Source organism: Cyrtonyx montezumae, unplaced genomic scaffold, assembly GCF_038088225.1.
Source record: "Cyrtonyx montezumae isolate F1298 unplaced genomic scaffold, pur_monq_1.0 scaffold_0, whole genome shotgun sequence".
In the NCBI taxonomy this organism is placed as follows: Eukaryota; Metazoa; Chordata; class Aves; order Galliformes; family Odontophoridae; genus Cyrtonyx; species Cyrtonyx montezumae.
The window spans coordinates 491,442-511,806 of NW_027071824.1; the positions used below are offsets into that span (position 1 = coordinate 491,442).

The 20,365-nt window shown below is 36.5% G+C and overlaps 1 protein-coding gene across 1 annotated transcript in view; it reads right to left on the reverse strand.

Moving 5' to 3' along the window:
- SLX4IP (SLX4 interacting protein) overlaps positions 1 to 20,365 on the reverse strand; it is a 72,309-nt gene that overhangs the window by 30,575 nt on the left and 21,369 nt on the right. The window contains exons 4-5 of the mRNA XM_065733183.1: positions 6,564 to 6,653; positions 3,142 to 3,265 (exon numbers count right to left, since the gene is read on the reverse strand). Coding sequence (XP_065589255.1) covers positions 3,142 to 3,265; positions 6,564 to 6,653 — 214 coding nt within the window. The remainder of the gene's footprint in view (positions 1 to 3,141; positions 3,266 to 6,563; positions 6,654 to 20,365) is intronic.

The following is a 20,365-nucleotide window of genomic DNA, read 5'->3' on the forward strand; positions in this document are numbered from 1 at the left end:
CCAGGCTTTGCTTTTAGCCCATTTAGGCCTACAGATTTCCTGTATTTCAGTGACTATTATGACACTAACAGTAAAGATGCTCAACACTATCGCTAAAAACAGCTATGTGTTACTGAGTAGCACAAGTGGTACAGACTGGAAATGTATGGCATAAACACATATATATATTTACACAAAGAATAGTTCTAACTTTAAAACTTATGTAAAGTGAAACAGGTATGTACAGTTGGTTTGGGTTTTTTTGTTTTGTTTTTTTTTTGAATGAGTTAAATTCGCTAACACATGTTTATTGTTATTATTATAGTTATTATTATTGGTTGGCTTAAATTCACTGAAATTCAAATAGTGAAAGCAAACCATATATTGTTAATGCCATTTCTACATGGTTTTGGCCATGCAGACTGGACACAGATAAAATCAAATCTTTTTACTTCTACCTCATTTTAATTTTCTTTAAAAAAGATGAAACAAAGCAAAATTAAACACTTTTGGATGTTAATTAAACACAGGAAATGGAGAGTTTATACCAAAGCCTATGTCCAAAGACTAAATTAAGGCTTACTTTGGCATATTATTCTTACTGGCCATTTGGGAGGGGTGGGGAAATTGTTCAGACAGAAGGAAGAATAGGAAGAACTTGCTTGTCTTGGCTACTTTCTCTCATTTTTCCATTCTTTCTCTCTTTTTTCTCCTATGCGTAACACCCACAGATTTCCTAATGAGTTGGTATGCGACCCACCACACACTGCTGTGTGGGTGTAACTTGAAAAAGAAATGTAAAGTTACACAAATGGATACTTACATTCTGTGCCACAAAACTGAAAGGTGGCAGTAACTAATACTAACATTAAACACAATAGAATGTCAATATTTAAAAGAAATTGTGATAGCTGAAGAAATTCCCTTCAAAAAGTAATGGTAGCCAGTCTGCTCTATAGATCTAGAAAGCAGAACTGGATCTGCTAAACAAAGTAGCTTGGTTTCTATTTCTGAGGAAAACTCCAATACAGCAACTTTGATATTAAAGGTAATTGAAAAGCATACTAGACTGAACTAATAATACTGATTCTAATAACTTTGGAATTCTGTAATGTGGAGAACAAACTAACAAAAATGAACCCTAAAAGATGCAAGTCCAAATAAGGGTGGAGTGCTCAGCTCCAATAGTAAATAACAAATTAATAAACATTTTTATTTATAGGTACACTCTGACTTGCAATAGTGGTGATTTTACAGCAGCGAAACTCCAGACACAGACTTGCATAACTTTGAGAAAAAGAAACCACATCCAGTTTGAAGAACTCAAAAACTTCCAATAACCTCCAAATGCAACAGTTACTGCAAGCTTAAATATTTTACCAGCAAATGCTATAGAATGCCAATGTAGTTAGCCACAAATCAAGCTTGCACATTTCTCTACTATTCAAAATACTGGCCAGCTATCTTGCACTTCATCTGTTTGAGAATATTACATATCTTTGTACTCCACCAACACTCCTTCAAAACTGTGACCAAAGAGAGGACAGTAAAACACAAGATACAGACTATTAGCCATATGGTTTACCTAAAAGGGTCAGTCACTCACAGGTAGGTCCCAGTTGCTCTGGTGAACACCCACCTCCTATATCCACTACTTCCTTCTCAGGTAAGAATAGACTTGAACGTAACTTGAATAAACTTGATTCTTGAACAAAGCACTCCTTTCTTACAAATTACAGCCCTGAGCAAAGTGGGCTGAGGGAAGAAGAAAGATTTGGAAATTAAGTTCAACGTGAATGCTCCTTATCACAGACTTTCTCATTCTTTCTTCTTCTAGTGTTAATTATTGATGCTGAGATTAAATGCAGAAAACTCATGAAACAGAAATTCTGTCTCATCCAGAGTAAATACTCTTCAGAACCACTACAGATATTCCTGATGACCTTAGGTTCTTCATTTTCATGAAATAAGGCGAAGAGTCAAGCAGATCAGTTCACAAGTGTTGAACAGTGTAAAAGTGTTCTGACTGAAAAGCTTGTGATACGAAAGAAAATACAGGACCTTTAAATCTCAAGAGCTCCCTCAAACTACTGCATCAGTCTGCATATGCAAACAACAATCAGCTTGTCTGGTAGTTTCGTCTTACAAAATCATTGGTTTTGAAAACACACTTCTACTGAGGCAAGAAATTTAAGTAAATAATCAGTGAAAAATTCCTCTCAATAAAAATAAATACAGAAAAATCTCAACAAATCTCAGCATTTCCCATCTCACCCTTTGCAGTGGGCCTTTGCTTTCAGCATAAGAAAATTCTATTTGTTCACTCAGAACTAGATAAGTGTAGTAACAAGTTTAGAACATGCTCCAGGCTGGTAATAAACTAAAATCATTTGTTTCCTGAGAAATATTTAAAAGGAGCTTGATTTTGAAGCATAAGACAAACAAATAAGCCTATTAACTTCTTAAAACCCACATAACTAGAGCAGCTCATGAAATAACATTAAGCAGAAAGTGTCAAGCCACTAGGTCAGAACATCTGAAGAAAAGCTATAGTAATCATTTTTCTTTTTTTAAAATATACTGGAATTGCACCTACTAACTTCACCACCCTCACACGAATGAAAATCCAACACAATTTTTCCGGTTGGGTAAATGCTCTAATAACTATTCTTTTCTGCACAGTAATTAGCCCATCAAAGCCTTCCAAGGTCATTGACTTCATTACCATATCCGTAGTAACACAGGTGAAACAACAAATGCCACTTATCACATCATAGCAGCTTTATAAGAATGAATAGATGGCAAGAGGAAGGAAAAAAATATTTCTAGAATAAAAAACATACGAGTAGAAATCTGTCTTCACTAAAAAGACAAATTTTCATCATTTTTAGAGGACCAAATATTCTTTCATTCTGCTTAATTATAGTCTCTCAGATTAACAGAACAAGTGAGATGTTAATTTTTCAACAATGTACAAAAGATTAAAACCCATTCCTGTTTTTTCAATAACATAGCCAAAGTAATTTAAAACCCTAAAACCCCAGACATTTTGGCTCTTCTAGATTTTGAGCAGGGAAATTTCTCATGAAAAAATAAAGAACTGCAGTTTCCACCATACTTTACCTTATTTTATTGTGTTATAAATTGAATAACTGATTTTACCTGTAATAAACAGAGGAGCTGATGATGCATGGTCTATTGACTTCCATTGACCACGCTGTTTACGTGCTTCCAAGTAGTGTTTGATCCGTGCAACAACCACCTCTTCTAGGTACATGCAGACCTCCTGAAAAATTAAACATTTTTCTCTTCAGAGCAAAGCTCCCTTGCACTGCATGCACAACAGAAGGCACAAAATCACTCCAACATAAAAAGAAAAATTACTATCTGCAATCCAGTACTGTGATGTTATATAGAAGTGAGAAGGAAGATACTTAATAAATGCATTAGAACAAAAAAGAGAAATTCTTACAGTTTTTCTAAACTTTTTTTCCACACATTTTTATATTTTTATCTACAAATTTTGTAGAATAAGAGAACAAAAATATTACGATTCAAATAGGACACAACACATAGTGCAACTTATTTATAGAAAATCACAGAAGTTTTTAGTAATAGAAATACATTATGACATTAAATATCACTGTGTTTAAAAGAAAATTATTTTCATGCAAAATATGGAAAAATACACATTGTAAAGTATCACAATACCAGAAATTTGAACACAATATTAGTAAAAAAAACTCCCAGAAACTGTCAGCTTCAATTGTCCACTTCGTTTTGATTTTTCTCCTCGTAAATTTATCCATTCATACTTTCACACTTCATTCAAAACACAACAACATACAGACAACTCTGAAAGAAGACCATTATGCAGAATAACCACAGAAAAAGAAACACCTTGATACAGAAGCAAAGTATTTTTCATTCAAATACTAGAATAAGTTTTCTGATTAAGACATGTACATGTTTGAGCCCTTTCCTTCAAAATTTTTTTCCATTATGTCTAACATTGTGCTCTTAGAAATGACACTTTGCAGCATACAAAGATATCATCTCACCTTTTTTATAGTGTTTGGACGTCAGACAAAATTATATTAGTATCACCTAAAATAAAATATCCTGGCTTGAAACTTACTTTGGATTTATCTACCAAGTATGCAGAGGAACATTTTTAACATATTGCTCTAAGTAAGAGCAACACACATATATAGGTCAACCACAAATTGTATTTTCTCCTTACAGCTAGAAATATACTTTCCTTTCTGCTTGAAGAGTATAGCTGTAAAATATAGTATCTGCCTATTCCTCTGTTTAACTCATTAAAGCGATCTCATTACACATTCCTTCATCAGGACTATGCACTCAGGTTAGAATGAAAAGTCTAGAAAGCTGAGGAAGGAGTATGCATTTGGTTTCTTCCACAACAAAAAGACCATCACACTTTTCCTTGATTTACATTGAAAATATTTAATTCTCTTGTTATGCATAGGTAAATTTTACTTTAGTGGTTCTCCACAAGAACTATACAGGTCTATATTTAAGTGTAAATGAGTAATTTTCAGGATGATCTTCTCTTCCTTCTAGTTCTCCGCTAAACATAACTCGTAACTAACACCTTTCTTTACGCAAAGTGGGAGATTATAGCAAGGACATGAGGAGAAATTCATCTAAAAAAGAAAAAGTTCTTTCTTCAAATATAAGGCTAAAACTTTAGAGTTTCTTAGTCCAGGGGAAAAGAAAGAGGACACAAAGTGCAAGGAAAACCTGGAAGGGTAGGACAGAAAGAGAGAAAAGTTCCTGAAAAGCATCGAATTATTGATTTGCATATGTCAGTCCCACATGACTCCTACACCACAGCACGCAGACTGTGCTCACTGAAGCACCCAGCCTGACAACATGCATGGGCTTCTCTAACACCATCCCCACACTGATGGGCATGTAGGCAGCTCCCTGCCTGCCTCATGCATCTTGCACTCATCCTTCCACCCTGAGTCGCACTGCCAGCAGAGCACACCCATCCCTTCTCTGCAGCGGCACCGCATCCGCTGCCACGTTATCCCTCTGCAGGGCTCTGCAGCCCACAGACAGCAGCCATGGACTTCTACAGAGGAAGGGAGGATCAGCAGAAACCATGCTCGTGTTATAGGGCACCTGAAAGGCATCTGCTTTTCCCCACAGTTCCTCAGACAGACAAACAAACAAACAAGGCAGCACCAGTGTTATGGTAAAAAGACTTGTAACAGTAAAAATTTAAAAGGTCTCATAAAAAAAAAAAAACAACACGTAGGCATAATAACCTTTTCCCCCCAGTATAACAAAGTCTCTGTGTAAGGTGTTCAGGAAGCAAACTGTAAGGGCATTGGAATCACTTCTTGGCTGTTGAAAACATGCAACCTTTGTACTTCTCACAAAATACACGGTCACAGCAGCACAACGAATGCCGCCCCGTCATGCCTCTTTATTAAAACAATCATGATCTAATTTCCTGAAATTCACATCTTTTGTTTTGGCAGCGACACAAAATACATTTTGAAAACACTTAGAAGTTATAACCGAGATAGCGCCAATTATAAATAGAAGTGGTAAGGAGTATTCATTTACTTGAGGAAAAAAGTAATCTAAAGATTTCCTCTATTTTCTTCTTTGTCTGATTCTTAAAGCACGATTCAGGTGAACCTGACAAATATTCCGCCTTCATTCCTCTGGACAATGATTTGTTGGGGTTTTTTTTCCATTTTCTTTAAACACGTTGCTGTGAGCCATACGGGGATGCTCTGCAGTGACAAGTTAATTATGCCATTATTAGGAAAGCTATCTGCTGAAAATTACCGTAACAGAGACTTGCGGGAAAGTCCACAGGCATCTCAAGCATGCCTTGCATTCATTTTCAACAGGGAACTTCTCAAGTTCCCACACAGACTGAAACAAGGGAAAACTCCAGGCAGTAACTCTTCACGAGATTCTAATAGAAATCACAGAATCTGATGACAGTTATGTTTGTAATTTCACTGGTCAGTGGGGCTCTGAATTTCCAAGATTTCATCTGCTGTCAGGATGTTCAACTGATACATTTAAAAATAAAGTCTAGTAATCTCCTTTAATGAGATACAGTGGTTCTGTTATACATTACCTTGCACATCATGCATATACGCTATATTTTCTTGCACTCACACTCTAAATAAAATACCATTCACACTTCTCTAAATGTGATAAAACAATTATCGGGCTTTTCACCAACAAGCTCTACAAAAATGACACCTGTCACAATCTGTTTTCCATCACTCAAGACCGTTTACAAAAGATAAAGATACTGTCAGAGAGATGCTTTTAAAACCAAAGTCAGAAGAATCAAAACCACATGCATACACATGCAGAGCTTAAAAACTAAAAGGGAAATAGAAAGCAGCCATTAGTGACCCAAAAAGCATGTATAGTTCACTTAGGGGCCCCACAGCAACCATTCAGTTAGGCATAACCAGCAATGCTCTCATCATAACACTGAAAAATGCAGAACAGTTCAAGGCTATCCAACATTTCCCTGTGACCACATGCTTTTGAAGTGAAATTGTTATTTGTTGTACCTCCTTCTCCTGATCTGAAAACCAGCTGGTGTCTTTATTGGAGCCCTCAGGCAAAATATGAACATCCACCAAAACAGCAAAGTTCCCACACTGAAAAAAAAAGAAAGAAAAATAATTTAGAAAAAGATTCAATTGTAGCTGTCAAGCAGACACCGAAGAGTGAAGTGCACATATGCATCTGAGTCAGAGATGCAACAAGCACAATGCAGAAGTTTGTGTCAGACTAAAGTGTAGAATTACAAATCGATAATCACCAGTGGACTTAATGAGAAATTAGAGTGGCAGACGTATCTCAGGTAGCTAACCAAAACCCTTAAACAACAACGAGCACCAAGCATGCTGAACTTTTTTCCATCTATGAACCACTTGAAAATCAGAGTTCAGGCAAAGTTTACCATGTGAAAAATAAGCTATTCCTTCACCAAACTCCCAAAAGAAAAAAAAAAAAAAGAATAGCAAAGTTTGAAGAGTTTGTGTGATTACCTAACATTCATTGGTGTCTGTTATTTAGCCAATACTTTGAATAATGAAGTGATTATAAGACTAAGTTATTAATTACTCCTACATGAGATTTTTAGGATGACACAGACTACATCCCAAAGAGATGCATACACATCTAATTAGCTCTGATACGAGCTATACTACCTCTAAAAAGAAAATAATGCTTCATTTCATGTATATAAATGCAGTGTATCATAACGTCAAATTTTCCCTTTCTTCTGCTGTGATGCAGCACCAATCTCATTCACACATCCTTTAATGGAACAACTTGTAAGGTAAAACCTTCCCCATGTTTTTTTTGTTTGTTTGTTTGTTTTGGTTTGGTTTTTTTGTTTGTTTGTTTTTTGTTTTTATTTCTTGCATCACATCCATGGTGCAATAAACTCATGCTGTGAGACTAGACATGTGCAGTCATGGCAACTGCACATCTGGAATGTCTGACAGAATAGAAAGAACATCCTGCCACCAGACAAGCCTCAAAGGTGTATGTGCAACCCAGACTGAGATCTGTTACCTTTCAAGGGGATGCTGCAGCATACACTTCCTGTTCTAATTTCCTCACTGTATTTGCCCCTCACTGCCAAACATCGGCATACCCCACACTGGAAATCCCAGTGCTAGTGCAAACATTTCTAGAAACATTATGATAGTTTTAGTCTACAGTTGTACGTCACCTACAGTCCAAAAGTCTAAATTTTAAGCTTGTGGTACAGCAAAATAAGAGTCTTTGAGTGTCTCCTTACCTGCGTGGCTAGTACATACAAAGAGCAATAGGATTTAAACACTGATGTTACTAATCATGAGAGCACATTTAGTAAATTAGGTATTTCTGGGGTTAATTTGTCTAATTACCCAAGTATTTAAATAATGATTTAACTACTTTTAAAATATAATGCATAACCAATATCATATTGTAACCAGAACTCAAGACTTCAGCAAACGAGGCAGGCAGCATGAAATTAGCTCTATGTTACTTATAGGTATCACTCACTGAATGAACAGAACACTTTGATCTGTGTTATCAAAAGGATTCTCTTTTCTCCAGAGGACCACGAATTACCAGATGGCCGCAATAGCAAACCTCTTCAAGCTTTAAATTGACGGCAAAATCTCTCTCAAAAATCTCTGGTGAATCATTATTCAGCTCCAGCAAACTTTTGAGCTGACTACTGAACATGAAAGCTATAACAGACACTGCATATTATAGCAACAGAAAGGTAGTAAATTATTCATAGTATTTTGCTTACAACAACAAAAAAGAACTTGATATGTTAAGAAAATTGCAATGACCTAATGCTGGGTGTTAACTTGCATGATTTGGTACTCACTGCAGCACCTTTATTTGTGTAAATAAATAGAGATATATACAGATATAGAGACATACAGATGCGTGCAAAACATAGACTGGCTTTTAATGAGATAACATTTGTAATTATTTTCTTTTGAATAACAGTATTTGTCTCATTTATCAATCTCAAGAACAACAGAAAATAACTATCTTTGAAACAAGATGCTAAAACAGTTCCAAGTTATTTTAAAAAGCTACTAAAATCGACTAACCATTTGTAACACTTCAAAGATAAATACAGATGAATAGTGTGTAAATCCTTGTAATATGGTGAGCTTTCCCAATGGAAGATTCCTAGCCCTCAGCATTTTGGAGTACTCTCCATGTGGATGTCTTATCCGGAACTATATCAACACCAAATACCCAACAGTCTCACCACTCAGCTAGAGACACTTTAGAACATTTTATTCTGGAGGAAATGGAGCATTTTCAATCATTAGGGTTGCAAGAAGCAACTCGTTACTGAAAGGCAAACTACAACTAGTTTATTTGGTTGGTTTCTATTTTCAGCCTATCTCAAGATTTGTACTGGAAATGAATTTGAGATGCAATTGTCAAAACTAAGACCTGAACACCTGATCTGATGGGAAACGTCATTAATCACTACAAGAACATTTTACTGAACAATTAAATACTGATGCACCAATTTGGTATCTTCCATAATTCTAAAATAACATTCACAGTGTTGTTAAGCATAGTGCTTTAAATTATCTCAGTGTTGTCAGTATATTGTTATACAGTAATGCCATTTCATTCAGAACATATTTTCTGGAACCAAACTTTGTAAAAATACATCAAACACTTCATAGATTCTGCAAATTGAAAAGATAACCAAGCATGCACACTGAGTGAATACCAGTGCAAAGTGGTAACTCAATCAAAGAAAATAATCCTCTCATAACCTGCTAAAACCTTGGCCCAAGATAATCCAATATAAGATGGATCACAACTAGATAAACCTGAAAAAATATTGCCAGGCTCATCCTTTCAATAAGGCAGCTCCTATACGGCACTCTCATTTGTTGAAATTGGATTGCTTCAAACAGCCTTAAAACAGTCCTTGTATTTGGGAGGCTGGGGATAAGTACGGGGATTTTATATTCAGTTACATCATTCCAAATGTGCTGTATCACTGATCAAGGCAGAAACAGAGCTAGCCTCCCCAGATGCATATTAGCATTTCCCTTTTCTGCGATTATTGTGCAGATGTGAGCTGTAGCGTCAGGATGTACTGATGCCTCGTTAAAAAGGAAACGTGTGATACTTTTTGTAGTCTCAAAAGCCTAGAGACTTTGCTATGCTGTTTTTACTGTAGACCAATTAGTAATACCTTTCTTGATAAGCTTTGCTTTGTTTATTATTAAATTTTAATTATGGAATTTTGAAGTACACACCTCAGTTCTACTGCAGTTTCAAGTACTACTTGAAGTTTTCCAGGCTAAGCATACAAGAACTCTAAGGTTTCTAAGCCTTTGAACTTCCCTTCAGCCCTTCCAGAAAGTTGTGGTACTGCACCGTGATAATTTTACTTCAGATTATGTCAATCATTTGGGTTTTTTTGTTTGCCTGTTTGTTTTTATGACTGGATTCTAATGAGCACTCAGAGATGTCAGAACGCAGGAAAGAGTTACTAAAGCCGTAATTGCTGGAAGGTGTCATCAGCTTCTATGTGGCAAAAGCACAGCTAAGAGATATTGTGAGAATAAACAGCAAGAAGTTTGAGAGAAATACCTTCTAATAACCAGAAAATAATTCTAATATATTTCATTCTTTCCAAGGTTATTCTGAAATCAACAGACGTTCCAAGTTCAATTATATCAGTTTAAAAATCTACAGCAGTTAAGTGCAAATATATTTTGTATTGGTCTATGCATTGTGCCAACTACTTTTCAACAATATATGAATGCTACCCTTCAGTTTTTCCAGGCTTTTTGAAGCAAGCTTATCTTCCTACTTCATCTTTCTGACTCCAAAGAAAATGACAAGTTTTCCTTTTGTTTACACATTATCACCAATTATTTTCAATACTTTGATTCTTCTTCTCTTTTAGAGCAATAGCAGTATTAGCAGTAGAGAAAAAAATCATTTAGATAGCATACACCACTGGGGTGTTTACATATGTTATTACACTCTAAGCTAGTGTTACTATGATGCAAGGTTAGATACAGTTTCCCAAACTGTAGGACAAACTTTTCTGGTAGTCAATACTGAATTAACTCAGGCTGCATGGCTCAGGACAGCTGCAGATGCCATCACTTCTGCAGGTGGCTGTATGGGAGCAAAGGAGATCTGATGACAACTGACTTGCTAATTGTTTTCATCTTTTTAGAAATAAAGTTACATTTTGATATGCATATTGCTTTTGGAAATATATTTCTCAAGAATCTCCAAAATTTGAGGTTTGGGATGTTTCTCTCCTAGGGAAAAATAAAAAATAAAAAATAATAATTAAAAAAAAATCTGGAGCAAGGACGTTCCTTTCTTTTTTATTACTTTAATGATAGAGGGCTTTTTTTTTTTTTTTTCCACTGCAACAGTACCCTTCTAATTACTGCTAAAAGCAACGAGGTTTTTCAACTTTGAATTCCAGGGGATTTAAGAAACAACAGGTTACCAATGTCTGGCTTTACCATCATGAGATTAATTACAAGGTCACCGGACAAGAGGAAATGATGAGTATAAAAGGATCGCCCATCGGCTGATTCTGAGAGTACAGAACATACCAGGGAGAAGGTTCTCAAGAAGCAGGAATTCAAGGAGTGAACAATCCAATTTGTTCTTCAGAATGGTAAAGATTTGAGAATTTCATAAGTTCATAAGTTCATAAGTTCATAAGGTTGGAAAGGACCTATAAGATCATCTAGTCCAACCATCCTCCTATCACTATCTCTACCCAACTACTAAATTAAGTCCTTTAGCACCTCATCTAAACGCTTCTTGAACAGCGCTAGGGATGGTGCCTCAACCACCTCCCTAGGCAGGCCATTCCAGTGCCTGACCACTCTTTCAGAAAAGAAATGCTTCCTGAGGTCTAATCTAAATCTTCCCTGGCGCAACTTGTGGCCATTCCCTCTCGTCCTGTCATTACTTATCAGGAAGAAGAGGCCTACCCCCTCCTCACCACAACCCCCCTTCAGGAAGTGGTAGAGTCAGGAAAAAAATCAGGAAAAAATCAGGAAAAAAAAAAAGAAAAAAATCAGGAAAAAAAAAAAGAAAAAAATCATCCTCTTCTGATCTTTTATCTTCTCTAAATTTTTGACTGGCTGGTTCTGAAAAACTTGCCAAGCTTGTAGACTTTTGTTTGTTTTGACAGATTTTATGTCTCTGAAGAGATGAGTCGTAACCCAAAACATCCTCAAAGCTGAGCCATTCCCTAATTTATTGGTGGATCCACAGCTGCTTGTACTGCTTGCAACTACAGATCATTAAAAAGATTGAAGATCTGCACAATTGGAAGAGTAACTAGAAATTTGTGCCCAGAGACCTGAGCTCTGCTAGATTCTGGAAAATTTTACAGTATTTGGGCCATATACTGCAGTTTAATGAGCGCCCAGAAAACAACCAGACTGCTCTCTGGAAATCTCAAACAGAACTCTACTTTATTTAGTAGAGTTAAAAGTTTTGACAGTTAGTGGTGTTAACAATGGATTATAGGGAAGAGCTAACACCTAGATTTTTCCATCCTCTGCTTTCAGAATCCGCAGGATCACTCTACAACAGTAAAAAGGGAGCATAAGATCAACAGCAATGGGCTAGCACATCTAGCTTCAAGATCTACCCTTCAACATTCAATTTTCTGGTGTTTTAGTGGAAAGAAAAGACTTTAAACTCTGCCAGTGAGCTATGGGAGTACTCAATCCACATTCAGGGGGTTTGCATCTTTTACAGCCTTTATTCTATGATTCTATACCACCAGAGAGATGCAAGCAGTGAACAAGACTTTAGAACTTTTTGGGGAAAGCAATCTGAGCGCACAAGAATGCCACATCAAAGCAGGATGTGAAACTCTTAGGAGATGTGGATAGAGATACTATTAAACATAAGAAACAAATAAAAAAAGGGGAAAACAAGTGTCAATGGTTTACAGGCTGGTTTGGCCTCGTTCTGTGACTAGCAGGGTGGGGGCATCCACAGACCTGCACTCCAGGAAAGGGGAAGGGGGAAAAGGGGAAGTGGTAGAGAAATGGGCCTGAAAACAAAACAGCAGCAATGATCTGAGGAGGAAAGCTAATTTACTAAATAAGATATCGTAATGCAAAATAACACAATATAATACAATACAATTGGAATCGAAGCCAATAAATCAAATAAAATGAGAAAGTGTGTCCAAAAAACTGAAGGCCTTCCTCTAATGCTGAAGGCAAGCCAGCTAGGGAGCACACACTGCAAAGATGATCAGAAAGGGAAAAAAGGGACACCTCTTGACTTGCAACAGTTTTATCTTTCCCTCTGAATGAAAACAAAAAGTCCTCTGGGGTATGAAATTGTTCTTCTCTTCTGAGAATCAGGTACCCAGAAATCAGCAGTCCATGGAACTGGAGTATTACTTGAACTCCCAGTGCATTACATGATGTTGATGTGGAATACAGATAACAAAAATCATAAAACAGTGACAACAAGAAAGACATGCTGATGATTCAACCCTCAGGAAAACATAAAAAAAAAAAACTAAAAAAAAAACCTAAGTAGTTTCAAATCTGATGGAGTTGTGTATTATAACAGACTCTCAAAATAACCACTAACATGCTGTTATTAAAGTACATAATTATGAGTGACCCACCCAAATCAGTAGATTAAATCAATCAAGACAACTCCTTCAAGAGCACCCTAAATATCTGCCATTCTAAAGCACGTACATGTCTTTTAGTAACATTAGCAAGAACGTTTCAGTGCAAACAGAGCCCTTCTGTTCTTCATCCACAGCCAGGGTAAGTAGTCATTACTTAATCTAAACACCTCAACTGGTCTTGGAGAACTGCTCTATCAGGTATAACATTGAAAAAGAGGCCTAAATTGCATGAGAGAATTGCACTTAATTTACACTGTCAAACTATGCTGGTCCGGTCCCAATTCCGTAGGAGGTTTTGTAGACTACATATTGAATGGAGTCATGTAGCTGGAGCTCAAACAATTGCAAAAAGCAAGTTTTTCCTCCAGGCAAACTCTCCAAGTAACAGTGCAATCCCAACATTGTTTTGAAAGGACACAGACCATGTCCCTGCCTGTGTCAGAACTGATCCAAAAAGGAGAAACAGAAGCACAGTGTTTGTTCAAGATAATGGAAAGATAATCTGAGATTCCAACAAGCTGCTTTCACTCCTATGATGTGAAATATTATAAAAACTATGGTATATTTAAAGTGTTATCAAGCAGGCCACAAAGAAATATTAATCTCTGCAGCAACCTGCGTTTATAGCAATCAGGTTTACTGGGAAGGAGTATGAGAGAGAATTTACCTCCATTAAATTATTTTTAATTGTCAATAGTAAGGACATTGCTTAGGTATTGGATATGTCAATCGAGTGACACAGGATACCATGTTACTGTGTATCACTTGATCTTTGGTAAATGGGTGTAGATAAAGATAAGAGCTACTTTACCTAACTCTCTCCCTAAGGTATCAACAATATAAGACTGGCATGACAAGAATGACCTCGTCCCTACAGTACAATACTGAAATTCAGGACAGCCATTGAGGTTCTAGAAAGTCAACACTGCAATTTAGCTCCTTACTTGTGAAAAGATAAAGAAACTAGCAAGCACCCTATAGAAACAGCTCTACATATTCATTCATTCATTCATTTTGTTATGATGATCAGACACCACAGTAACAATATTAAGCACTGAGAACTGATAACAGGGACCAGTACTCCCTCTGATTTCAGCACTGCAGATAAGCACTGAGCTCACTACTGACTTCTACCACATTACACCAGAGTAACTAAATTCAGTTTCAAACTTACTATTTCTGACCATCACAGGTTTAAAATAACTGGAATGACTGGAATTCCATAATATATTACAAGGTTTTCTTATTAAAATCCTACTAAGAAACAGCAGGGTTGACTGAAGATAAAGACTCCAACAAAAGGGGAATGATTAAGGGATTTGATTTAGTAGTTGGGTAGGGATAGTGATAGGAGGATGGTTGGACTAGATGATCTTGTAGGTCCTTTCCAACCTTATGAACCTATGAACCTACCTATGAACCTATAAAAGCAAGAGATCACAAACAGCAAAGAAACTGTATAATTTTCTAAGTATTCTAAGCCAGCAATACACAAAAAACCCTAAGCACCCATATCAGACCCTTGTGTTAAACCACTTTCACAGCTTTTCCATATACACATTCCCCACTATATTTTAATCAACAAGCCAAACTGTGACATAAGAAACTATTTTCAATGACATGTTGGCAAGTTAGTGATGTAGTTGTTAAGTGAATGAAAAAAAACCAACACCATGCAGAACAGCTAAGGAGCTTAGTAATATGCCACACTATTTCTGCACGTTCTAGTCATGACAAGAAAATCAAGTGCAATAAAACTTAAAGCAAAAAGGCACCACCCTGAATAACTTTTGATGTAAATGGTGTGAGAGAAAATAAATCCAGCCATTGAATACCATGCAAAACACTATTTACAAAATTATTGTAAAATGAAGAGTAGATGAAAAAAAAAAATCCAGTATTTGTTTGGTAAGGTAACATGCACATTATTAAGATAAAGAGAGAAGCAGTTCCCAAGCACATGATGCATCCAGTAAGATATTTCTCAAGTTCTCTGAACCACAGCTGCAGGGTTGGGCCGACTTCCCTCACACAAAAACAGAATAGAGAGGCGAGGGCAGGTCCCAAGCAGGAAATCATTCCACGCTCCCTAACTTTGCAACTATTTTACTCGGCTACTGATTCCTCTTTATACTAAGAGACAAGGTCTCACCTGCACTAAAATTTACTTCCTTTCCTCCCTCTCATGAAGATGTTACCTACCGCAGCACGCAACTACTTAAGGGGGAAGCAGGAGGCAACAGAAAACCAAACATCTGCAGCCCATGTTTCAATATAAAATATTTGCAGATGTTAACTCTTGACGCCAAAATAACAGATTAAAGATACATTGATTACACATGCTTAGGCTTTAAGACAAATACATAAAGCAGAAATATTTTTATTTGCAAAACAGAGCAGCAAGCCAAAAGAAAAGGATTTCTTAATATTGTTAAATCTGCTTAAGCGGTTTAAATGTTACATTTTCCAAGTGTGCAAAAGAAGTATTTTTTAACTTCACATTTTTAACTTACTTGTCTTTCAAATAAAGCTAAGCCAGGAAAGTGTCAGAAAAGCATGATTTTTTTCAGAAATAACACAAATAAGAAGTGAGGATGGCATATAATAAAAGATAGTTCCTTTGGACAAAATCCTTAAATTAAGTGGTAGCATATTTTGTCAATATAAAAGTGAAGAAAGCTCAATGATATCATCAATGTTTTATCTATAAATGTACAACAGATTAAACAAGGAATGCTCCAAATTTTACTCCCTGAAAAAGCAGAATGAAATGGACAGAGAATACAAGGAATCTCCAAATATAAACAGAACAGAAAACAATCACAATGAATTACCAGCTACAAAGCAATACACGGTGGAATATAATTTGTGTATAAATAAAACATAAACAGAGTAAAAAAGGAGAAGATCACTGCAAAACACTGAAGAGCTTGTAACAAGTGGGAAGAAGCAACGAAGTGTCCCACTGTTTCCACGTGCATGTGGTGCCACAGAAAGGCTGCTCAGGCTACAGCTGGAGCAGCCATTACCCCAGCTGTGCGTCCCTGCCCTTGCTGCCCACATCTCATTTCTTCCTGAGGTCTCCAGGGCAGTTCAGGTTGGATATTACGAAAATTGTCTCAGAAAGAGCAGTTGGGCATTGGGATAAGCTCCCCAGGGAGTTGGTGGGAAAGCGTGACCAGCAGATTTAGGGAGGTGATTCTGCTCTTCCACTCGGCACTTGTGAGACCCCACCTGGAGTACTGTGTCCAGTTTGAGCGCCCCCTGCAGAAGGACAAGGAGTTGTTGGAGCAGGCCCAGAGGAGGGCCTCGAAGATGATCAGAGGGCTGGAGCACCCTCTCTACAAGGACAGGCTGAGGGAGCTGGGATGGGTCAACTGTTGGACATAATGGTAACAGCGGTCTTTTCCACCCTGAGCGATTCTATACCACTCCCAGGATGGAGCAGGCATAACTGATCCCTAACTACCCCAGTTTTAATACATTCATTTTAAAAGGCATATTCAATCTACTAAACTAAATCAGAATCCTTTGATATAAATAAATAGGAGTGTCTATTCATGTCTCAATCCTAGCATACAGAAGTGGTAACCTCTGAGAGGAGAGCAGGGCAATTGAAAAGCAGGTGGCAGAGGACCATATCTTAACTTAAATCAGATTGCAGCTGAAGAAGTACACCTGTGCTCTCCCTGTAGGCCTCCAGGAGGCACTCAGTAACACATCACTGACCTTAAATGAAGGCAGGAGCATACAGCATTAAAAAGACAAAATAATCACTATTTATGTACATCTACAAGTGCATCAACTATTTGTAACAATAAAAATAAAAGGCAAACAAAAACCAGTGACAGTGATTACTACAAATATTCATCTACCTACAACTCAGTTTCTCAGGCTGAGGTTGAACATGCATTACCACTTATATGTAAAAGGTTTGTTAAAATTACTTAATCTACTTGAGACTCTTCACTGAGGGAAACAATTATCTAAGCTCACTGTGAATGATTTTTACAGGAAAGCAAACACTGAATGACTATAGAAATAAAGAAACCTGAAACTTTATTATAGATCAATCTGTAACTAGTTTTGTCAGTTTCTGTAATTTTTTTTTCACACTAAGCACACTGATAGGTACTTTATTTACATGTAGTCAATAAAGTAAAGGAAACCCAAGAGAAAACGCTGATTTCAGTGTAATGTGCAGACAATCTGGGTAACGTATTGCTCATTTTCACCTACTATGAATTATAACAGAAACAACAGGCCCCCAGGATTTCAGAAGTCTATTTTCAAAGCAGTGAAGAGAAAAAAGAAGGGTAGAAGGATTGATTTCAAAATTTCTGTTTCACTGAGCTGAAAAAAGATGTTGCCTCAAGGAAGAAAAAGAATATAACTCCAACAGTGTTAAAAACACTGCCAGTACCTAGGACATCAACTGGTATTTGGGAATGCATTTTTAGAATTTTTTTTTGTTTCAAAACATTTTTCCCCCCTTTCAAAACCCATGGATTATGTTACTAATTGGGAATATTTGGGAAATATTCCCACAATTATATTTTAAAATGTTGAGTTCCAGTGTTAATTACCAGCAATCCGTGGAAAATATTCAAATCATTTCAACCAATAAACAGTGTTGACTCTATGTAGCAAAATGTACATTTTTAGCATATAAAAAGTGTACAAAACACTCCTGTAACTAAGACAATATCCCCATGTAAAACACTTCCCTATTTATTATTTGAATTGTTTTCTAACTAAAGATAGACACACATAAAACAGAACAAGGAGCAAAAGAACCTATCGCTGACCATTGGCATATCACAAAAAATAAATAAATAATCACAGTATGTCATCTATCACGTCACAATATTTCTAAACTCTTCATTCAAGACTTTCTTCATGTCTGCTATGGTCACAATTCCTCCCCTCTTAATGCATCTCATAAATGGGTGGGGACTATGAGAAAACTGACAGAAGAAAGTAGTTCAATAAAATAAGGTATAATACCTAATACATAGTAACGAAGATGTTACGTATCTGTATTAAATCTTATTCAATCGCAATGTTTTATGTATGCAGCAACTTGTTAAAACTGAAAAATAACTCTGACTTACTGATATTCTCAGTGCAACTCACTGACCTTAACCCACACCTACCTGCTTGGCTCCATAAGGGAGAAATACAGCTGATAAGCAACAAGCACTGCTAACAGCTGCACTGCAATTTAACACCCACAATCAGTAAAAACGAGACAACTACCACTGCCAGCTGCTTCAGTATGCGACAAAGGGTACATCCGTTTCATCAGTGACTATTTTGCCCCTCCAAAAAATGTTATCAATGTTTAGAAAATCTTAAAAATTGACAGCAATCTAGTATTTTTCAATAATAAGAGCAGTGTGTTTTTCTTTAAACAAATCAATGATCACTTGCCAGAGCTGCAAAACACAGACTCTGGTTACATTATGTGCCAACAAAAACAACTGTCCCTTAACTTTCTAGTCTTTTTAATTTATTACCATATCAAGGACATATAACTCTAATTTCTAATCAACAACACAGCAACAAAAAAAATAATATTAGTGCATCACTGTAAGAGAAGGCTTTTTCCTCTGCCTGCTGAAATACAGTTCTGGTCTATATCACTCTCAGTTCCCAAGCTTCTTTCCACCTCTCCTTATCTCTGTCTTCATTTTCCCACTGTCAAAGACTGTTTTTCCAGGAAGGAAAGTTATGGTAAAGATGAGGAAAATTGTTCAGCACCTCTTTGCCCTTTGGCACTGCTATCAAGCACTGGGATTTTATCTACCACATTAGCAGAGATCTTAGAAAAAAACACATTCCTTTTTGTATAATGTACACGGTGGTCATTCAAACAATAACCAGTAACAGATGTCTGAAGTGAGCAGAATGGACTATTTAAGTTAAACTTTATAAATTCTGATGATACTTTCCCAGATTTGAAACCACGACACTTAATTTATAACTATCAGTATGGCCGTATACTTTTCTTTGTCTGTTTATTTCTAGCTCCAGCCTCAGTAAGCATACTTTGTCTATCAAGTTTTAAGTTTCGCTATGACCTCACAGATAATCTCACCATCAACTCACATTCATTTAGTAGTGTAAAGATAGTGGTAAAAGAAAAAAAAGTCCCTCTGCAAAGTACCCGATACCCAAATAAGGAATCCTGACACAGGCTATGAACTTAAATGCTTATATAGAATTTGTGGTCACATTTAGCATCCTTCAATGACCACCTGGGAAAGTTTTTATTCCAAAGGAAGCACAGAAAGAATAAAAGAAAAAAAAAAAAGTATGAATGAAATGTAATCTGCACAATTTTTTTCCAATGAAGCTTTAGCATTGCAAGATATATATATTTTTAATTTAGGTCTGTTTTCCAGGAATTTTTAACAAACACAACCAATACGCACACAAAATAAAGGACACTTAAAGCAGCCATCCTTTACAGTTTAGTATTACAAGAAAGTATTGAGAGTTCTGGAACAAAATAAGCCAAGAATCTATTTTCATAAACTGTGTCTGCCAATAGCACTTTTACTCATATAAGGAGTAGATCTACAGGTCGGTGTGGCACAGCAGTCCTTACACTGGTGTGTTATGTTTAACCACCTTATTTTCACAGCCACTTTTACCAGATTCATATACATACTTATGGTCACAACTACTCAAAGAAACATTTTTGTTAGTTTTTAAAGGCTGTTATCAAAAATCTATCTCAGCTACAGAAACAGACCTTCCCACCAATAGTATGAGCAATGGAAATAAATGGATTTTAGAAGACAACATCAAACTCTACTATTGGAACACCAGCGCACAGATGTAGGAAAGGTTTACACACACTTTACAATTATTCATTGTCCTTCAGAATAGAATTCATCCCTTAAGAAGTTTAAACGTGCCAGTATGTTTAAAAACAACCACCTGAGATCCTTTCAAAGTTTTGTGTTCCTAAGTTTTTGTTACATTTTCAGATGAGATGAAAATTTCAGAAAACATGCAATACCAACATTTTAAGGCTTTGCAATCTGCCTCAACAGTATAAATTCACTTGTATTTTGCTCAGGACATTCAGCCATGAAATTTCAGGTTCATTTTGGGGGGAATAAATATCATCTCTGGTAGAAAAGCAGCGCAACA